Genomic DNA, 16,434 nt, shown 5'->3' with positions numbered 1-16,434 from the left:
GCGAAGGCCTGTAGAAGATGCATCCTGTTGGGTTTCTGTTTTTACCGAGAAATCCAAAGCGTTGATTTATTTTCTGCAGCACCTGGTTCCAGATCCAGGTTGACAATTTAATCAAGCCTGACATGATACGGCGGCATTTACCAAGTTTAAAAATCACGCACACAGTTGTTTCAATACTGAGAAACAGATCCTCTCCCCATCAGTCATTTCATGCCTGGGGGCAGATGGGTGGGGGGACAGTTTGGCACTTGAGAGAAAGCCTTCCAGCTGAACCCAAGCGTAGGTCCCCTCAGCAGAATCTTCAGTTCCCGGGAACTTGGGAAGTCATCTTCCTCCTGGATTTCTTCCCTCATCTTAATCAGAGAGATGCTGATATTTGAGAGGAGAGCAGTGTTCCTTCCCTTTGTCACTGGCTGATTTGCTTATATGAGCTGCACGTTATTTCCCATCACAGGCCAGTTGGAGACAGCTGGGAGAAATTAGTATCAGCTATAATATTTTGACCACTCCAAGGCTGGGAAATCATCGCCATTGCAGAAGAGGTCAGATTTTGAGCTCCTTTCAGAATGACGTAGATGCCATTTGAAATGACTTGCTTCATTTCTTTCCCTTTTCCTTTTTCTCCTCCTCTCCTTTCCCCTCCCCTTCTCTTTCCTTCTCTCCCTTCCTCTTTTCTCCCAGCCTCTCCCCTCCCACCTTTTCCTTCCTCTCCAGCGTTTAATGGAATAAGCCTGACAGAAGCTCAGCATTCACACGCGTGCGCACACACACACAGGCACACAAAGCCAAATTGACAGACCTCAGTCTTGGATCAGCTGTTTATGAATGAAGACAAAGTCCTTCCCCTCTGTATGGCCACGCCCCTTCTCTGTGCAGCATTTTGGGAATGAGGTCAGGCCAGGATCTAACTGCTTATGTCTCAGAAATAGCACAAGTCAGAATTAAGCTTAAGCTATTTGTTTTGCTGTCTCATTCAGATGATGGAAAAACAGAGGCCTGTTTATGTTTTTATTTTTTCGTCTTTGTGTATAACTTTGCAAGGGATGAATGAGCGTGTGTGAGGGGAAAAACTGAGGTGAGCTGCCAGGGGAATTAGCACTGGGTGGATGGTAATTACAGACTGCAGGAGTTTCCTTGGATCCAACTGGGGCATGTTTTAGTCTTTAAAACAAAATGGAAGAATAAAATAGGCCCCAGTGGTGTATTAACATTTGCTTTCCTAAGGAGAATTTATCAGGTGCTATGAAACTGCATATTCCTCTTACAGTGTCCAGTTGTTTTAACTGTCTGTTTTCACACGTGTAGCTCATCGTCCCTCCTTAGTCACTCCATGGAGCTTTGCAGTGTTTTAAATGAATATCCAGATTTCATTTTCTATCAGCCACTTTGGCACACACACACAGTACAGATATGTGTATGTCTCTCTCTCTCTCTCTCTCTCTCTCTCTCTCTCTCTCTCTCTCTCTTTCTCTCTCTTTCACACACACACGGCTTGGGTTTGCCTAGTCTACAGATATTGGGATTCATTTCTATCTACTAACCAATGCCAGAGGGATGTTAATAGATACTCGGAAGAGACCGACACTTCTAACCCCCTTCAACCTGCAGTCCCTTTAAGATATGAGTCTGTTGAAAAAGTATTTGTTGAGACCTGGGATTGTATGAGGTGGTGGTGTTTACCTTTTGTTCTCAAGCTTAATTATTGGCCCTTAAGGTAACATCTTTTTGAATGTTTGACAAATGAGAGTGTTGAGTGAGCCCAGAATCAGCCCAATCTGCTACATATTTCTTTGATGGACTTTAGTGTGACAGGTATCCTCTGAAGGAGATGCCAAACTGTCTTTTATATCAGTGGTGATTAATTTTGAGTAAAGAGTGTAAAGAAGAACCAGGATTGTCATCTAGCTGGCATGCCTGATTTGGCTGTCTGCACCTCAACGGTTTCCAAAATCCTTGAGAAGTATTATAACCCTCCCCTCCCCCAGCAGATATTTGTACATGCAGCAAGCTCATATTTTCCAATTGATAGTTCTTGTACAGAAACAAAGTGAATGAGTGGTTGTCTAGGGTTGGGGAAGGGATGGGGAGTAACTGTTAATGGGCATGAGTGATCTTTCTGGGAGAATCAAAATGTTCAAATGTTCTGAAACTAGATTACAGGGATGGTTGCACAATTTGGTATATTTATTCAAAGTCATTCTTGGAATCGTACGTTTCAAGTGGTGAATTTTATGGTATGTAAATTCCATGTCAGTAATGCTGTTATAAAATGATATTCCTGTATCTGCGTTCTCTTGGGGGCCTAGGTTACATATAGTAGAACCAATTTTTACCTGCTCTTTCCCCACTGAAGTGTGTTGACTTCAGTTGTAGAGCAGCTGGACCCTGAGACAGCGGGGCCACATCAAAACCCTGTGCCTTAGGCTGCCAGGGTCTGTCCTGACCCCTGGTGGCCGGCAGCGAGGTTGCTGCTCACTACAAGGCAAGGAGCCAGTGTTGGGGAGCGAGGGGTTGGGATTCCAGGCAGGCATCAGAAGGCAGCTGCCACCACATTTCTGAGCTGGGGCCACATGGGTCACAAAATGAAAAAGTAAGCACCCCAGTGGTCTGCTTTTAAGTGATGGCGTTTTTCTCTTCTTTTCCAGGTGGTCTTAGTCTTTGCTCTCAGCATTGGTGCACTTGTAATATACTTCATAGATTCGTCAAAGTAAGTATGCAAATCCATTGTCTTGCCCTCTTTTTTTTTTGTTTTGTTTTTAAACACAATCACGAGTCTTTACATTGATCAATTGATTTACTTTCACACCAACCTTTGCAAGAGCTTCCTAATGTGGATGACTTTTAGAGGAAGGCAGGGTTGTCTGGGCGGCTGTTCTGAATGGGAAAGCAAACGCTCACAAGGATGGCTGCCTGGGGTCTGCTGGTTAGAGGGAGGAGGGGTGTCTGAGGTCAAGCCTTGTTGCTGGGCATTGCTTATTTTAAAATAGCTGTTTCCTGATGAAGTATTTCCACTGAAGATGTCAAGATATTAAGAGAGTTTTGGTGTAAAATTGCAACCTCTGGGAGGGTTACAGTCCAACTGGTGAGGATATGAGCCATTCTTGCCATGGTGGTACGGTCCTTTGGTTATTAGGGTTTCTAATGCTTTAATCTTATTGGAGGTCAGTTAGAAAGAATGATGCTATCCTTTGTACCTGCCAACCAAATAATCAGCTGAAGCATCGCTTGCTGGTATTTCTTGACTTGTGAAGGTAAGGAGATGGGGCGGATGAGTTCATGATGATTCCCAAAGGTGGAGGACCATGGCCATCTGAGAATTTCTGGAGTGGACAGTCATGCAGATCCTGGGGTACCAGCTGAGTGAACTGGTGCTTCAGGGTAAGCCTGGGGTGGGGTCTGTGCGACAGATGGTAAAGGCTGTATAGGAGGCAAAGTCACTGAGCAGAGCTGCTAGGTGGAGGCCAGTTCTGCTGTGGGCCTGCAGGTGTCACCCCTGGGTGCACCCTTTGCTCTGAGTATTCTGTTGCAGTCTCGAAGTTGAGAGTATCTGGAGCTGAGCTGGTCTGACTGGCCATGTGGTGACATGAACTTGACAACTGGACAGGGGCCTTGAACTGTTTGCCTACATTGTTCAGTGGGAGAGTGTTTTTAACTCCTTGAACTCTAGCCTTGGTATAGCTGGATACTAGTTTGATCCCTGGAAACCGATTTGGTGTCCCTATTGGCACAGACTCCGTTGTATCTGAATTCTGAGTTTAGCGTTCTTTTTCTGTGGCTCAGAAGTGGGACAATTTCATGCATGCCTAAACTCTGAATTTCTCAGACGCTTCGGGTCACCAGCCAAAAGAGGCTGTGCATTTGTGTGTCAAGGTCAAAATGTCACATCAGGGAAAATAAAGGAAAGACCGTCTCCAATCACCTGGGCGTCAGCCCCGTCTGAAAAGATCAATATCAGTTCCTTTAGCCCATCCCCAGGCACAAGGCTGGGCTGCCCTCACCCATCTCAGATGGAGGGTCCTTTAAAAGGCTTCCGGGCAACGGGATTCTGTATACTCACTCCTCCAGCAGCTCTTCCTGGCCAGGAAAGAGAAGAAGAGCTTTTTACGTCTGGAAACCTCCAAGGGGTGTGTCATTGAAGGTAAGCCCCTTTTAAATATCTACTCTCAATAACTCTGGATCATATTTGAATTAAACCAAGGATCTTCTCAAGCCCCCAGTTTTATTTTTCTATTCTCTCCCTAGGAGTGTTCTCACACATCCTGGGGTGCGTACCCTGCTAACTTCCATGCCAGAGCTCAGGAAGTGGGTGCTGGCATGTAGTCTGTGTCCCCCAGACAGAACAAGCCCCACGTGGAGGTGAGTGTGGGTCGGTTAGAAGGACGGATGCCCAGGAGCTTTCTTTCCCTTTCCTTCCCTTCTTGCTCCTCTGTATTTCTCAGTTAAATAAAATGCTCTTATTTGGTGGATTTGAATTGTGTCTTTTTTTTACAACGTCTACTGCGAGGCCGCCTTTTGCTCTTAGATCCTGCTGTCCTTAGCTCCATGTGAGAGAATGGAGAGAGGCGGAATTCCCCAAGGCAAGAGCCTCTTCCTGGGATGCCCTGTGCTACTTCAGTGCCCTTTGGATGTAGTTTTGATTCTGTTAAGCCTTGAGGAAGCCGGCATTGGGGGTCCTTCCTGGTTCTGGTTCTGTTATGGACTTGCAAAGCATCTATTCCAAGAATGGCGCTTCCATCCTGCTTTCAGCTTTCCCTGGCCATAATGCCAAAAATCTTAGACCCACGGCTGTCCTCACACTCCCGCCCTCCCAGGGACTGTCCCAGTCTCCTAGACTTAGTCTTTTTCTCTAAACTGTGTGGTTTGGAATAGAAGGACTTGTACCTAAGAAGACCTTATGTTTGTTTGAGTATGCAGCCCTTCCTGCTTTTCATTTGCATTACTTCTTTTGGTTCTGAAACCATAAAGTGGGGGTGACCTGATGGGCATAGTCTGCCAAAGAGTCTGCCATCCTTCTGGGGACAGCCACCAAGCATGCCCAGTTTAAATAAGGGGAAGAATTAAAGTAACCTTTATGATAAATCCATAGAGTCCCAGGGATTAAAAAAAACAAACAAACAACAAAAAAAACCCTGCTAGACAAACTATAATCAAACAAAGCGAACAAGATAAAGTGAAGTTCTATCCACACATAAAATGCAAATAGAAAGCAGGATGTAAATTCTTAAAATCCACCTTTTTCATTCAAAACTGTCATCAGTTTAACACACTGGTGATTTTGCTGGCCATTTGGAAAGAAATAGGCATCTTGGAAAAAAGGCTCTAAACTTCTCTTGGAAGTGATATAAAATCATCACCCTGGAAAAAGGTACCCAGTGTTCTTCAGATGAATTTTAGTTAGTATTTATTTATAACCTTCAAGTAAATAAAAAACTCACAATCTATAGGCTTTCCCTTGTGTGAATCTAGTTGGGCAGACATGGCCCGTGAAATGGCTTGTCTCGGTACATTTTAACCAGAGCTGGCCTCCCCCAAGGGTCGGATATACCTCAGCAGCACAGGTTCAAAATGTGAGGCTCTGCTGGTTCAGGGTCAAGACAGGCCAGTTCCCGTTGTGCAAGTCCTTAGGTAGTCGGAGCGGTTATTCTACTTCTGTATCGCAGCAGGTGAGGAAAGCACTTCAGATAAATGTCCTAGCTGATGGGTGTGTGATCTTCTTAACCTTTCACTGCCTAGTTTACTATCAAGAGGCAGTGGGTGCGTTATTTCAAATACATTGTCTCCCAGGCATCTTTTCTTTTCCATTGTTAGGCCAAGACGATCTCTGAGCAGTTCTTTTTCAATCAAGGCTTGGAGAAGCCCTTGTTTGGGTCTTGATTTTCCTAGAGTGATCACCACAGAAACATCCCAAGTGATTATTATCTAGCCAAGACGGATTGTCGTCAGAGCTCCTAGAATTGAAAACCAGGGAGAATTATATTCAACTGTTAACATGATGCTTCATCATCCCAGTGGTAGACTCTCCAAACCCCCAAGCTGGGAGAGATGTTTCAGCAAGTCTTTAGACAGACATCAATGTCAATTCCTTAACAGACACAGAGAGGCATTAAACCCTGCCACACACAGTAATTCCATTTCCCCCCTGAATTCCCTTTGACTAGCCACATGAGGCAGATATTGTCCAAAAGAACTCCATTTCTCTTTCAGTCTTTTAAAAGGTGTCGTACCCAATTTAAGGCACATCCACTGGCCTTTTTTTTCCCCACAGACTCAGATACTCTGTGAAGCAGAGTTAAAAAAAAATTGTACAACCAAGTCAGAAATGCCCCCAGCTGTTGTATAGGTGATAATGTCACCATGGCTGGTTCTATCCCTGTCTGTTTCCTCCTTTTGACAGAGGAACAGTAAGTCTTCCCTAATAAATAAGAGGGATGGGGGGAGTGTCCAAGTGATGTCAGTATTAGGGCAGGATTCGTGGATGGCATAATGTAGCAGTCCCTGCTGCTTCTGGAATTCCATGAGAAAGGTGGAAGAGAGAGAGGCTCAGTGCCCTTCGTAATTGCATTTTTTCCAGGGGCATTCTGGGAAAGGATGACTCACCTGTGTGAAGATATTTATTCCTTTGATCCACATTGAAACTGCTACTTTTTATGCTATAGTTCCATGGGTTATGAATATTGAATGTTGCATATACTGAAAGTGAAGGTCAAGTTCTGCTTACTGGCGACTTCAACGCAGACTCATGTCTCTGAAAGGCAAGCTACCTGCTGTTAACAGAGGAAAGCTGAAAGGTTATACATTGTTAAAATTTTCCTTAATTACTTTATCTGCTCCAGAATCGCTGGTGCACAGTGGGGGCGCCTGCTGCTTTCACCAGTCTTGGCTCTTGGCTTCAGTGTCAGCAGTGCTGTGTGGGGATATGGACAGTAGGAAGGGGGACAGAATAGCAGAACAACTTTTGGAGAGCATCTAATTTAAGGGCTGATTCCAGGCTAAAAGCGGGGTTACTGTGTGAAAATGGTCTCCCCCAGTATTTAAAATTTTATGTGTGTGTTCAGTGAGTCATTCATTTTGTATTTGTTCACGCATTTGAAACATCTGCAGTGTGATAATGTTGAATATTTTCCACATGGTAAAATGGCTACGGTTAATTATGGTCAAGGAAAACTGTTTTTAAAACTGGAATAGAAATTGACCAGACTGTTTTCATAGTCTCTGAAAACAAAACTGGCGTGGTTGATGTCATAGGGATACCCAGAGCTGTCGCAGAACTGGCCAGTCACCCAAATATTTCACCTGCCCTGATCTTCACAAAGGGCCGGGCATCTCGCCCCTTAGCCTAGAAATTCTCCTCCAAAGGGAAGGGAGGGACAGGTGGTTGGAGGGAACTGTAGTTCACGGATAACGTGCTGTGTGCAAAGCATAGTGCTCGGCAAATTAAAATAAAGAACACATGCAATCCTGTGGAAGTCTCCGCACAACTTGACAGAGTAAGTATTCCACTGTCCCACTTTACAGATGAGGAGGCTGAAACCTCAACATTTGCCCACAACCACATAGCTAATCATGAAGCCAAGATCTGAATCCAGCCTGTCTCCAGGCCTTTCCCTTCCAAGCGTCAAGAAGTGAAATTCCAGGTTGTGGAAGTGACTAAAGGGGTTTAGTGAGGAATTGCAAGAACGAGAGTCCGCTTAGTCTCATTCCGTTGACTCATCTGGCTTGGTTTCCCTTTTGTTCTCCATCTCCCCATTTCTCACCTTGGGAGCCAAGTGAGCAAGTCAGCAGTGCTTCTGAGGGTCCGATGACAGCTTTCTCTCTAGGACGTGGGACTTATCGGTGGGGCTGTCTGATGTCTGTTTGGACCTTGATTCATTTCTTCCTAAGTAGGGCTTAATAACTCTTCTATCTCAGGAGAGTAGCAGCATTCTGTGATGGAATAGGGTCGAGTTAGCAAAGAACAAGGAAAGGTGACTGTTTCTCGAGGGCTCTTCCCACTTACAGGATTGTTTCCAAACAGAAAGACCCTTTGCCCTCCCATCCTTACCCAGTCCTCTGTGCCTGTTATTTGGCACACCGAGGTAGCTAATGACAGAAGCCCTGCTTCCCCATTAGAGACATTCTTTGATCTCTTTAGAGAGTTGCAGAATTTAGGTAATTTGTTATAGTTCTGCATTGTGTGCCTAGAAAGTTAGCATTGTCAGGCCAATGGACATTAGGAAAATTTGGTCCCAAATACATTGCTATGGAGGTCTTTGAAATGATGCAAGATATCCAGCCTCCTCCTCTAGCTCTGTTCTTAGTGACTGGGCACACAGGTGTTGACACAGCCCCTCCCACATGCCCAGTCTCCTGGCAGGCGTCTGGTAGAGCTGTGAGGACAGCATAGATCGCCTCCGTGACATGCACTGTAAACTGTAAAGTACGCGAATGCCATCTTCACTGTCACCATTAGCACCCCCTTTGCCATGCAGTGAACAGCTGGGCAGCCCTTGGCAGAGAGGAGGAGGCTGGCTCTCTCATTCTGTGCCCAGCTCCTTTAGGGACCCTGGTCTTTCTAGGTAGTATTCTGAGAAATTGGCTCCAGCTCTCCGCCTTTATGTCCTTTTTGAGAAGTCATGGCATGCCTTTAACCTTTGTTGAGGAATCAACACAAATTACTATGTGTGTAAAGCATCTCATTCTTTTTTTTTTCTTTTGAAATTCTCCACCCCCTCACCCCTGATTTTCTGCATCCCTCCCTGACATTTTTATTACCAGGCTTTGGTTTGGAAAATTATGGGTAAGTTCAAGGGCAGGATGTTCAGAACAGCACTGCACATCTGTGAAAGGAACACAACAGAAGAGCCAGCAGCTGTTGAAAGAATGGAATGTCAGATGGCAGAGGAGCAGAGCCCACTGAGGGGTGGGGAAAGAGGAGGTACCTTCGGGCCAAAGAGGCTGTAAATAACTCCCAATGGGAATTCCTTGTTCCCTTTCAGAATTTAACCTTTAATGGCAACACTCGGTTCTCTGACATGGGAGCGACCCTAACTCAAACAGTTTGACTGCATCTAGTTTTGCAAATTGCCGTTCTTCCATCAGCTGGGTATAAACCTGGTAGAGAAAAGGCAGGTGGAGAGTATGCCAAGAACATAAGCTCCCTTCCTCCTTCCCCCTCCACATTGTTGAGGAGGTCTCAGCTTCCAGGCTTATTTCTCATTGTGCAGGTGATTCGTAAGTACCATGTGTGACAGCATCTAGAAGCATCAGGGGAGCTGCTTATCTCTGGCATTCCTTGGAAAAAATCAGGGACTGTGTTACAAGTGGGAGGGAAGACCTTCCAGGTTTGCTGCAGAAGGCAACTTGAGAATAAAATGGTAGAAGAGGCATCAGAGTCCCCTTGATGCCACAGTGTCGTGTCCTGCGGAATGAGGGCTAAGTGACCTGCTCAAGGTCACCAAGTAACCAGGAGCACAATTAGAGCCAGAAGCTCCTCCGTCCCAGTCCTGACCCTTTTCTGCTTAATCTCTTGGTTTTTTCCCTACTAAATAAATAATGAACAAGGATGTGATAGCAAATATCATTCAGTGACTAACGAGGCAAATAGTGACTTTTAACACCAATTCTGGAGTTTCAGGCTGTTACCATGGGGACAGTGTAGGGCCAAGGAAAATCAGAGATAACCCCAGGTGGAAAAGATTGAATTAACCAGGTGCATGCTTGGGATAACTTTATTTCGTCTCCTTTGGCAAGAGGCTTTGAATTCCTTGATTTTATGATCCTGCTACTCTTTTTTTTTTTTTCTGTACTATTTCAGAGAGGGAGGTAAGAGTTCATCTCTGTTATGGAAGGTCCACAAAGCTGAACACACTGGTTTGGCCTGTTTGAGATTTGTTTTATGTAACTTTTGAGGACATTTTGCCCAACTGCCCATTTATTTCCCTTGTGAAAACACCATCTGATAGCTATGTCTATAAATTCATATCTACTCTCTCCGTCAAAATTAGAATGAATTATTTCTTCTTTTCTCACCGCTCTCCAGAATTTCAAAACAAAGTTTTGGATCATCCGACAGTGCCTTAGAACCTCTTGCTTCTTTTTTGTTTTTTTAAAAAATGGTTATTTCAGGGCGAATGAAGAGAATGTATCCCTTTTTAGGCCCCGTTAGCCGGTTCTGCCTTCTGCAATTAGCATGTGTTTATACCACAAGAGCACTGCATCTTCTCCCCATCGAACGGCACTGGTCCTCCACATCAAGTCACAGCCAGGTGTGCCATCAGAAACTGCTGAGAGATCAGGGCGGGAGCCAGCTGGAGGGAAAGGTTAGCGCTCAGAACAGTTTCATCCAAACAAGGGCAGAACTCATGCTGAACACAACCACGGTTGTGCTGAGGGGTGGGGTCAACTGTTCCCAGCTAGCTTCATCATGGGCTTTATGGGCTGCAGATGGGAACGGAGGTGGGACCTCCGTCTTTGCTTTTATTCCCCTTGTCCTTCTTCCTGACAGCCTGACACGTTGGAGCTTTGGGGAGACCCTGGTCAGTGATGAGTCATTTGTGGTTTAAAAATAGAATCCCTTGCAGCAAGGGTACTTTTTGATGCATATGTCACTATTTCCCGAATTGGGGAGAAGGTAGTGTGTGTGTGTGTGTGTGTGTGTGTGTGTGTGTGTGTGTAGGGGGGCAATCCTGTCCCATCATAGCACTGGGGGATTGGCCACTAGTCTCGTCATAAAGGACTGATGCTGAGAGCCATGTACCTGTGTCCCCAACACTGTCAGTCATCTCTATTAAGTACCAACTGTGTGCAAGACATTTTGCTGGGTGTTGAGGAATTTCATATACTGTGTATAAGACTCAACATTTTCCATTAAGATGTTTAAATTGTATATATTTGTAAGGATTCGGAAGTCTAGCCATAAATATAGGAAAAATGAAGTAACAAAACAAGATCACCAGTGAAATCACTAGTCAGTATATCATCAATTACTAATATGAGCATGGCTAGTGATAAGTGCTGAAGGTTGAGAAGTGGAAAAGATAGCTGGAGTGGAGTGTTTTTGGCGTTGGGGAGGTTTTGAGTTGAGAAGATAAAACTCAGTGTCCCCACAACTCTAGGACCCACAAGAGGGGCTCTCATGATGGCCTGCCCTTTTGGCATCTTGGCTTTTATATTTAGTGTGCGCAGAGTCTAGCGAAGCCCTGCCTTGAAATCAGCCACTGAAGGGTAAGGATCGAGAATGCTTCAGGGAAGGCATAACAGACTCAGGAAAACAGACTATCTCTGGTGGTGATATACCTATTCTCCAACTGCACACGATGACAACCTCTGGAAACTTTGATGTGGAAATTTCCAGAAGTGGCATCGTGAGAGGCATCCCCTCCCTTTCTTCTGAAACTTAGGTCAGGGGACAATATGCTTTTCAGGGGCCTTATTTATGAACTTGTCACGGGCAGAGCATCCAGAAAAGTGATGGGGAGGAAAGTCACGGCAAAGCAAGGCTGTGCTGCCTACAGAGCAGCCACAGCAGGACCCGGGATGTTTTTCTGGAGACCAGCATTTGCCTAGAGGGCCACACTAGGACTGTCGTGAGCTCTTGTGCCTTGTGCCTTCTCGTGTCCCTTTCTCCATAAAGAATATTAAAAGTGACATTTTATGACTGTGCTCATGTAAGGATGAACTGAGTCTAGGCTGGATTTATTACTACATATTCATTATTACTATAGTTACTTTTTCCTTCTGATTTGAAAGACGTTAAAATGAAGACATTTTCATGGGTTGCTAGAAGTATGGTGGGCCCCAAGCACTGTGGCTGCCACTCTTGGTGGAGAGGTTGTCCTATTTGCTCCCTTCCTGTCAGCCCCATCCATCTGGAAATTTTCACAGATAAGAAAACATGCCCAGAGACAGATGCCTTACCCGCCACCCCAGTGTCGTCTAATTGTTTCAGATGAGAAAAGAAAAATAAACATTCCACATCAAACCATGTCTTATGCCTTGGCTTAGGGAAACAGTAACTTCAGCAACCTAGCCCTTTTTTTTTTTTTTTGTAAATGGCACCTGTGGATATGTCAGCAGATTTTTAAAGAAAACCTAATAATCTTGCTTTGCTGCTGAGTTTCGGAGAAACATGTGCGTTGACCATTCTTACAGCTGAAAATGAGGCTTGTCATTTTAGGAGATCTGTTCCCTGAGAGTACCACAGTAAAAAGAACATTTCCTGCATCCAAGGTTTGCAAGCTGAAGTAGAAGGGGCGGGCACTGTCAGGAGTGAGGGAAGCAGATCTGGGGAGGACTGAGATGAGCTGAGAGCTGACGCGTCCCCTGAAGTGTCTTCACAGCTCCAGCTCGTTGTAGCTAAGCAGGAATGCAGTCTCTGATGGCCAGACCTTCCCATGTTCCAAAGAGAAGGGAAGAAACGGGGCTTTTATGTCGAATCTCCAGTTTTAAAATGTTACCCAGGACTCCAAAACTTTTAAAGTACTCTGCAGGCCAAACAAAACACCTCTGCAGGCCAGATCTGGGCCTCCTGTTTTCAATCTCTATTCTAAACTGTGTCTCTTTCTGGTCTTGAATTAGCTCTACTCCCTGGGTGCCAGAAAATGTCCTTAATTCTTGATCCTCTGCCTCCCCCAAAGGGCCCCTTTCTCTCTCCAAAGTGAGGAGACCCTAGGCTCTGGGTGCTCTGACTTCTTTCCTATGGGACACATTTTCAAATGCTGCTTAAGTCAAGGCCCACCTCTCTCTAGACGAATACTGTATGTCGCAGCAATAAATCACCCACAACTTACTGTAAATCCCCAAAGCTACATATCACTGACTCGACGTCATCCCTGAAAATAATGTTGTTAAGACCTCATAAACATACACTCTGTTTGTTTAAGAACTGCAAGAGCTTTTTAAACTTGGTTGCTAGGTCACAAGAGTGTATTTTCCAGGACATAAATGGAAACGAACATAACCCCCTTAAATTGTCAGATTCTTTATAAGAAAAGAGGCCCAAATCTGTTCTGCCAATGTACTAACTTGACCAAAACACAGTTGATTATACTAAGCGTGTACGTGTTGATAGTTGCTCCAGACTGTGTGCTGACTGACTTGGTTAAATGGGCACATTGTATGGAACTTGGTTTAGTTTCTAGCACATGTGGCGGTGAAGCACGGGTTAACATAATCAATCCTGACTGTAGTTTTCATTAACCTTAACATTGGAAATTTGCTGAGCATTAAGGTCAACATTTACTGATGAAATTCTTATGCTGGGGTGGGTCCCCTTCAAGAACAAAATTGGAGGCATCTCTGGACCTTTCTTTCCAGATATGGCCCCAAGTCTGAGCTCCACCTTTGCCTCCTGACCTTTTGCTGTTTACACGGACACTTGGCAGTTAATGTTACGCCAACGGTCGGCTCTTGTAGAATATAGTCTAGAGCTTCGACATTTTCAGAGCTGGAAAAAAAGGTGATCTCCATTTTGACAACCAGATTCCAGCTGTTTCATCATCTGGTTTCCAAATGGAAAACGCTCGTATCACGTTTTACCTGTCACGATTCTCTCAGGAAAAAATTGTGGGTATGGGTCCAGGACCTGCCTGTCAGATGTTGGAATCTACTGGAAGGCACTTGTCCTTCTCTGCCCCATGTTCCTATTCGTACCTAGACACAGAGCCCCCATCTCTTCCCTTGCGATATGGTGTTTACGCCTCTCCCTCCCTTCCCCACAAAAAAGGCAGAAAATGAACCCTCAGCCCAGGGAATGATGGATCTTGATGTCCCAGAGGGAACTGCAGGGACAGGATATAGAGAAAGGGGAAGACAACTCTACCTGGCACGTGCCATTTCCTCTAGCAGCAGGGGAAGTAGGTGAGGAGTTCGTTAAGGGCTTTCCGCTCTTCATAATAGCACGAACAGGAATAATAAGGCAAGGACTGGAGTGAGCTGCATTCCTAATTGAGACGTGATCTGGGCAGCCATGCAACCTGGCAGTGCCTTTGGGCGCAATCTGTTTTAAGTATGTGGTGAGGCTGGGGAGTCAATAGGAGGGGGCATTTGGTGGCTGTGTGTCTGTGTGCATGTGTGTGCATATATTTGGAGGAGGCACGAATGAGGAAGAGCTGGAAGCTGCCCCAAGTAAAATTACAGAAGGCAATGTGCGTAGATTACCATGTACAGCAATGATGCTTCTTTTGTGGGACAAGTACCGCTTTGGGAATTTTATGAACGCTATCGGAATTTTGCTTGCCAGGGACCCTAATGTTGTCCATGGATTCCAAGCTCAGCATTCTGGCTCTGTAGGGTTGGTTCATCTGCTCACTCACTCCTGTTTCTTTTGCCATGAAGGTCATGTGGTAGACACTGGATAGTCTATACGGTTGGGAGCCATCTCCCTCCTGGTATACAAAACATATCTGAGCAGGAGTCTCTCTGCAGTGTGTCTTCTCTTCTTGAGCAGATGCCCCAGCTGCATTTGAAATCTTGAAAATGTAGGGGAAATGCTAATGAAACTAGGGAAGGGAGGCCCTAGGCTTCCTAGCTATTCCTTTAATACACTGAAAGTATTACAACACTGAAAGTAGTATGTAAGGTGAGATGTGTCTATAGGGCAGAGCCTAAACACTCTTACATGGAACTTGGTTTAATTTGTAGCATATGTGGCTGTGAAGGTGTGGGCTAACATAAATCAATCCTGCCGTAGTTTTCATCAACCTTCAAGTTGGCAATTTGCTGAGTATTAGGGTCAACCAACCCTCCCCGCCTTTGTTTTCTGCTTCTCCTATATATTGTGGGTTTTTAAGGGAAGATTTCCTCTTTAGGCTGTAACTCAGGGATACAAATAATCTTCAGCGAAAATTTCCACCCCAGACCCATCACTGGGGTGCCCAAACAGAGGCGAGCGGCTGCCACTTTTCCACAGGGCTGTGTCTCTTATCCATGCCTGGGGAGTCTCTGGGGAGCTCTGTGGGCTCATTCTACCCGTTTTCAGACCAGTTTGACAGAAAACAGAAGAGCAGCTTCAGAAGAAGCCTCATCTCCCCTGAATTCCTTGCTTTCTTCAGATTTCTTCCTGTCTGCACCTGTCTCCAAGCCAGCGGACTGTGACAGTTTAATTGGTGTGCGGAAGGCAGGGCGGGGAGAAGCAGGTGGGGTGACTGGCATTGTGGAAGGAGACTCCCCTGAGATGAGTGAGGAGAACCGTGACAGACAGGCCTGAGAGCGCTGTGCAGGCAGAATGTCCCCGACCCTGGCTTGAAATGGGCACTGGCTGAAGAGGAAGTGTTTGCCAGCCTCCTCATTTCTAAGCCGCTTGGGCCGGCGTGTGCATTCATGTGTGTTGTTGGTACCCTGTCCATTGAGGGGCCAAGACCTCGGCTGGGAGGCGGAGGCCGGGAATGAGGATGGGTGGAACGGAACAGTAGTGCCACCTCGCCGTTAGCAGCAGGATTTGGAATCTGGGATTCATATTGCTCTACCCACCACTTTATAGCCATGTGTCCTTGGGAAAGCGAGTTAACCTTTCCAAAATGGAAGGTCTTTTCTTTGTGAAACTGGGTGAAAATGGTGATGAGGAATGAGAATCACACCTACTGTGAAGTCATTGGTGGGAAGAATTAAGTGACATGTGTCAAGCGCTTGGTCCAGGGCCAGCATGAAAGTGGCCAGAAAAGTATTAGATGTTGTTGTTGTCCTTTTGAGGTTTGTTCTGAAGCTTTTAACCAGGTCTTTAGAGAGACAAGATGTGAACATGTTAAAGTTAAGAAATGAAACAGGATGGATTGCAAGGCAGTAATGCGATTCATTATCGAGGTAGTGGGTAAGACCAGAGCTGCTTCAAACGGCCAATCTTAACTCATTAATGGTTTGTGAAAGCAATAGAGTGGGGCACAACACACATTTACAAAAGATGAGCTTGAACAGATTTAGATAAAAATACTGCTCCAAAAGGGCAATGGGGTTACATGAAACTTTAATTTCAGTTAGTATACACAGGTCTATATAGCTGCATAGACATGTGTAGACGGTTTGTGATGTACAATACATTTCTTACAGTGGGTTTTGCTAAAAAGTAGTTTGAGAAACACTAGCTTTGAGTCCAAAAGGGAGCGTGTTGTCTGGGCTGCAGCAATTTAGGGCACCTTTCAGGAGGAAAGGACGCTCGACCTGGGTCCCCAGGCACAGGTAGAATTGAGAGAATATGGAGGACAAGGAGAGGGAGAGCAGTCCACAAACCCGCCCTTGCTTCTGGCACCAACTGCAAGTTCAGGGAATTGCCCAAACCACCCTCAGCCTTGATAACTCACGAAGGACCCCAGAACTCACGGAAAGCTGGTATGGTCACAGATGACTTACGACAGTGAAAGGGTACAGATGAAAATCAGCCAAGGGAAGAGCTACATAAGGAAGATCTGGAAAGTACCAAACTCGGAGCTTCCATTGTTCTCTCCCGGTGGAGTCCTGGGCAAT

The 16,434-nt window shown here is 45.4% G+C and overlaps 1 protein-coding gene across 21 annotated transcripts in view; it reads left to right on the top strand.

Moving 5' to 3' along the window:
- The window catches only part of KCNMA1 (potassium calcium-activated channel subfamily M alpha 1), a 709,234-nt gene that overhangs the window by 347,081 nt on the left and 345,719 nt on the right, over positions 1-16,434 (top strand). For all 21 annotated transcript variants that reach the window (XM_081075057.1, XM_081075054.1, XM_081075040.1 and 18 more), the window contains one exon: positions 2,646-2,707. In XM_081075057.1, coding sequence (XP_080931183.1) covers positions 2,646-2,707 — 62 coding nt within the window. The remainder of the gene's footprint in view (positions 1-2,645; positions 2,708-16,434) is intronic.

This window comes from Rhinolophus hipposideros (genome assembly GCF_964194185.1).
Source record: "Rhinolophus hipposideros genome assembly, chromosome: 15".
NCBI classification, from domain to species: domain Eukaryota; kingdom Metazoa; phylum Chordata; class Mammalia; order Chiroptera; family Rhinolophidae; genus Rhinolophus; species Rhinolophus hipposideros.
Note: the sequence above shows the minus strand (reverse complement) of the source record. Positions and strands in the feature narration are given on the sequence as shown.